Source organism: Garra rufa, chromosome 22 (assembly GCF_049309525.1).
Source record: "Garra rufa chromosome 22, GarRuf1.0, whole genome shotgun sequence".
Classification (NCBI taxonomy): domain Eukaryota; kingdom Metazoa; phylum Chordata; class Actinopteri; order Cypriniformes; family Cyprinidae; genus Garra; species Garra rufa.
Window position 1 is genome coordinate 38,940,344 of NC_133382.1, and position 6,000 is coordinate 38,946,343.

At 38.0% G+C, this 6,000-nt stretch overlaps 1 protein-coding gene across 1 annotated transcript in view; it reads right to left on the minus strand.

Annotated features, from left to right (window-relative positions):
* Positions 1-396: 396 nt before the first annotated feature.
* The window catches only part of LOC141297668 (ornithine aminotransferase, mitochondrial-like), a 6,359-nt gene continuing 755 nt past the window's right edge, over positions 397-6,000 (minus strand). Inside the window, exons 2-5 of the mRNA XM_073828104.1 lie at positions 5,315-5,443; positions 5,115-5,228; positions 4,897-5,041; positions 397-1,108 (exon numbers count right to left, since the gene is read on the minus strand). Of these exons, the coding sequence (XP_073684205.1) occupies positions 948-1,108; positions 4,897-5,041; positions 5,115-5,228; positions 5,315-5,443 (549 nt within the window). The 3' untranslated portion in view covers positions 397-947. The remainder of the gene's footprint in view (positions 1,109-4,896; positions 5,042-5,114; positions 5,229-5,314; positions 5,444-6,000) is intronic.

Consider the following 6,000-nt stretch of genomic DNA (forward strand, 5'->3'; position numbering starts at 1 on the left):
TGTGTTTCTGTAAAAGTGCATTTTTAGCCTTTACTCTGCTCTGGCTGAGCTTCATTCATTTTAATTTGATTACTCACACAATGACAAAGTGACAAACAAAGTGACACAAGGACATCAATCAGATCATGTCTATATTTTAACCCTTTAAACACCTCAGAATGCATCAGATCCACAGATTAATGCTTATGTTTGAGCTGTTGATTTCCCTCTAAAATGATGTCACTTGCTTGAGGTTTGATATTAAGAAACAAGTTTAAATCAATGATAAATCATAAAAATGTGCTACAAACTAGAAAAAAACAGGCCGACTTATATTCAGATAGATGTTTGTCTACAAAACACCGTTTCAACTGTTCTAAAATATATTTTGATACACCAAACTCAATAAATCAGATGTCTCAGCGGACTAAAAATTTATTTAAGAACGGAAATAAAACATGATCTGACTCATTCATTAAACGTTCAAACACACTCCATCCTCAGTCTCTCCTGTTGAAATGCTGTTCAATTCACAATTATTAATAAAAGCAGCAGAATCTGTGTGTGGATAATGAGTTTGATCACGTGTAGGTTTCACATCATTATTATCAGCCGTTAAAGTGCACTATTCTCTCGTCAGGGAGAAAAACTCATTTCTATTCAAGTGTGGGACTCTTAAACATGTCTTCTTTCCAACTTCATTCCTCTTCCTCTGCAGGAAAGAAGCTGTAAACACCACAGAAGCCGGAATAAAACAGACCGAGAAACTACTGTTGGAGAATCTCACGTTCGGCTGAGAATGAAGAAACTAAAGAAGTGCTAAGAGTCTGGATTCTGTCGACCCGAACCACTGTAACAGCTCATGAGAAACACACCATTAAACACAAACCAGCCTAAAATCAGAAGAATTAGAGGTGAAAATCACTCAGATGATGAAGATGATGATGAAGATGACTCCAGCGACTCGTTTAGAAGGACATGATGGTCCTGCTGATGATGTCCACACACTCTCTGATCTCATCCTCCTTTATAATGAGGGGCGGGGCTAGTCTGATGATGTCACCGTGAGTGGGCTTGGCCAGCAGACCGTTGTCACGGAGACGAAGACACACCCTCCAGGCGTCATAGTCTGAGAGACAGCAACGGATCACACACACAAACAAAAAACACAATGATCTGGTCAAACCACCACTGTTGACTGACACGTAAACAAACAACTAAAGATCCTTCAAATCCTGTGCATGCAGGTGACATTTCCACATCACAGAAATAGATTTTCAGTATAATTATTACAAAAGAATAAATAAACTGCTGTTATGAAAGGAACGGTTTACCAAAAAAAATGTTTGATCAGTTTTGTATAAATGTGTGATTCCATCACTGTCTCACCAATGGATCCTGTGCAGCAGCACGTGCAGAGAGGTGATCAAAGTGCCCTTTTGTTAAGATTTTTTTTTTTTTTTGTAATAACATAAAAATAAAAAATGTATAAAAAATAACGAATTTGCGACAGCCTGCCCAATCGAACTATTAGTAAAATTAATTAATATTGTTTTAGCTGTAAATAGTAAGACCCTCACGTGACGACCCCCACCCGGAAGATCAGGGCGATCCGATCACGTTTATAACACCAAGGATAGATACGTTCGTGGCTGCTGGTAAGCGGTGTTTTCACCAAATTTGATGTTACTTAGAAGAATGACGTGAAGAAAAGAGATATTTATATTATTTCTATAGCTTGTGCATGTGTAGTCTGCTCTGAAATAGCCGTCGATAATGTTAATGTCATCATGTAAACAAAAGTGCATTTTCACTTTGTGAATTGTTCTTGCATTTTGGGGGAGAAAAGGACGTCATGGGCATCTTGGGTCTGTTTTTTTCTTTGTTTATGTAATGCAGGGCTCGCAAAATCGCTAGCCTGATGTCCCGGGCTACTATTTTTTTCAGTCGGGCTACCAAAATAGTTAACTGGACTAACTCGTAAAGGAGAGGGCTCCTGCAGGTCCTTAAAAACTCCTCAATTAGGTTGTATCAAATTTAAAGCCATAAAAAGTTTTATATATGTTAAATAGAATAAGAAAAGACTTAATTATAATTTAGGAGGAATCGCAATAGGGCTGGATTAAACTTCAAAAGACAACGATGTCAATGAATAAATATGCGCGCTGCACGTTTTAAAGTCAAACGCGGCACTGATGTCTTTATATAAATATATTTGAAGGGAAAGGTCTGTTCTCAGAAACGTGTCGTTGGCATTTTCATTTCACGTCTGAAAAAACTGTGTTAATGCTGCTTTGTATTCAGCCGTTCCCATGGAAACCGTAGTATTTCAGCGCTCCCTCGTGACAGAGAATACATTTTTATTTCCACATTTTTCAGCTCTATGGTCAAATTATTGCAATTATCGACCTACGTTTTTATGCAGCAAACACATAAAGTTGTAAATGTGAAAGAAGTTAATGTGCCTTCTAAAAACAATTAAGACAGTAATATTTATGTTTTAAATAAATATAATAAATGATAAGCTCGATTGATCCCTTTTAATGGTATAAAGGTGTATAAGATATTCTGTTTTTGTGTGAACCTGTATCTGAATTATAAATCATGCCATTTTATGCCTTAATATGCTACCGTCTACAATCTTACAATACAATACATCATGGGCCACAGATATTTTCAATAGTGTCCACACAGGTTTTAATATAACAGCTGTTATATATTATTGTGTTTAAAAGAGAGAAGAAAATCTTTACGTTTGACAATTTAATACACAACAATTTATCAAAATGAATAGGTCCAAAGAAAGTATTTTTAATCTTTTAAACATTAAAATGTTTCTTTATGTTCTGTTTCTTTCTCAGAACTGCTTCACAGCATTGGCTGCTAGAAGCCTCTGTAATAATACGTATATCAGCAAGGAATGTGTCACGATATACAGTACAGTATTGCTGTACTGATGTTTTGAGCACAGCCCTATTTAGAGAGCCCCTTTTATAGTGATAAAAATATTACTAATTCTATTGTTTGAGTCCTGAACTAAACATAAATGCAATTAAAACTTCGAATAATGCATTATTTGTCTTATTAATGACATTGTTACTTGTTACGCAAGTAACTGGATGCCTACAATGAGGTGATGGACCCGAGGGGCTCTTTAATGTCTTGTTCCAGCTGCCCTTTTTATACTTTGAGCATCTGCCCCTTTAAAGGTCTCTGCACGGCCCTGCTCTGCAGTGAATGGGTGCCGTCAGAATGAGAGTCCGAACAGCTGATAAAAACATCACAATAATCCACACCACACCAGTCCATCATCTTGAGAAGACAAAAGCTGAAACAAATCCAACATCAAGACCTTTTTAACTTAAAGAGTCCATGATCCATAATAACCCTTCCTCCAGTGAAAAAAATTCTGTCACATATTTGTTTAGAGCTGTTTTGTCTTGTAAACGGTGCTTGATCTGTGCAGATTTCTCTCCTGATTCATACCAGACCATTTTTTCACTGGAGGAAGCGTTATTTTGGATTATGAGTTAAAAAGGTCTTAATGATGGATTTGTTTCAGCTTTTGTCTTGTCAAGATGTGAACTGATGGACTGGAGTGGTGTGGATTATTGTGATGTTTTTATCAGCTGTTTGGACTCTCATTCTGACGGCACCCATTCACATTCATTGGTGAGACAGTGATGGAATGACGCATTTATACGAATCTAATGAACAAACACATCCTAATCTTGAAAGATCTGAGAGTGAGCTCATTTTCATTTTTAAATGAATGATTAATTTAATGCACAGCAGTATAAGAGTCTAATGGCTGGAAACAGTCAAAAGAAGTTCAAACCTGTTATTCTGCACAAGAAATTACTTGTGAAAATACTTCTTGTGTAGCGGCATGCCTGTGTATTTTTTTTAAATATTTGTACCTCAAAGCACACATTTTTTAGGTTACAGCAGTCAGCTTTAACAAAATCCTGAGCGAGTGAAACGAATGTCAAATGAAAACGTTAGTGACTAGCTGAAACCTGATCTTCTGCCTTCACAGCTGTGATGTTTTCAACCCAAATAAAGAGCTGAAGCACCCACGCTCCTCACATCATCTGTGTTCAACCTTTAGATCTCTGATCATGCTGTTTAACCGGCTCGTCTACACCATCAGCAGAATTCATGTCTGTAAGAAGTGTTTGAATGGATTGTGGTGTTCAGTGTTGGGGAAAGTTACTTTTAAAACTAATGCGTTACAATATTGAGTTACTCCCTAAAAAGTAACTAATTCCGTTTTTACTTTACGTTACTTTTGCGTTACTTTTTAAATCTGGGCAGGGCTTGCTTGTTTGTTTTTAATATAAAAAGCTCTATTTTTGTCAAATGTAAAAGCCTTTTCACCCCAAAAGCCTCAGGCTTAGAGAAAAGTAAAGTGTCGTCTGTATAGTAGACCGCAGAAGAACAAATGTCAACTCTTCAGCAATAAAAAGGAAAACAAATGTTAGATTATCTTGACTCACTTTTGCTTATTAGTATGGATGAACTGAATCATCGAAGGTCGGCAGCAAAGACATCGGTTCATAAAATGGGATTAAATACATAAAGGATATTTGTATTATTGAACATATTTAATTATTGCAGGTTTGTGTTGAATTTCAGTGTTTTTATTCATTTTGAAGAACACTGTATCTGTTTTTTAGTGAGTGAGATGAATTAATGCATGTTCACATTTATTCTATTTATCTTACTCACAATTTCTCTCAAACCAGGAGAGCTTTTAATCAATAAATGGGGGAAAAAGTAACTGGCGTTCTTTATTTGAAAAAGTATCTCAGATATTTTTTTGTCAATTAAAAAGTAATGCGTTACTTTACTAGTCACTTGGAAAAAGTAATATTATTAGGTAACTGATGGTTTTGTGTCGGTTCTGGTTCTGACCTTTAGTCTCTTTGATGACGATGGCGTTCAGGAGGCCTTTCCCACGCACTCCGGTCACGATCTCCCGCGGCAGCTTGCTGAGCTCAGAGCGGAGAATCTGTCCCATCCGATCCGCATTCTGAGCCAGATTCTCCTCCTCCAGAACCTGAGGACGTCCAGACCGTGAGCAGAGTTCACACACACTTACTTTCTTCATCACATCTCTCACACTCGCACACCTCCAGAGCGGCGATGGCGACCCGGCAGGCCAGAGGGTTTCCTCCATAGGTGGATCCGTGTTCTCCAGGTTTGATGGTCAGCATCACCTCATCATCACACAGAACAGCAGACACCTGAGACACACAGATCATCAGCAAACACACACACACATGTGTTCATTATAGTCAATCAACAGTGTGTGTGTTTGTGTGAGACTCACAGGATACACTCCTCCTGACAGAGCTTTACCCAGAATCACCAGATCCGGCCTCACTGCCTCGTGGTCCACAGCCAGACGCCGCCCAGTACGGGCCAGACCGGTCTGAACCTCATCAGCAATGAACAGAACCTGCAACACACACACACACACACACACACACACACACACACACACACACACACACACACACACACACACACACACACATATAATTTCTTACTGCTAAATTCTGAAAAAACAGAGGTGTTAATTTTTGGACCTAAAGCCTCCGCATGTTATAACCTAAAACACAGTCTAATACTCAATGACTGCTCTGTCAATTCTTTATCATCAGTCAGGAACCTAGGTGTGCTATTCGATAGCAATCTTTCCTTTGAAAGCCACATTTCTAGCATTTGCAAAAACTAATTTTTTCATCTCAAAACATATTGAAATTACGACCTATTCTCTCGATGTCAAATGCAGAAACGTTAATCCATGCGTTCATGACCTCATTATTGTAATGCTTTATTGGGTGGTTGTTCTGCACGCTTAATAAACAAACTCCAGCTGGTCCAAAATGCAGCAGCTAGAGTTCTGACTAGAACCAGAAAGTATGAGCATATTAGCCCGGTTCTGTCAGCACTGCATTGGCTCCCTATAAAACATCGTATAGATTTTAAAATCTTGCTAATTACTTATAAAGC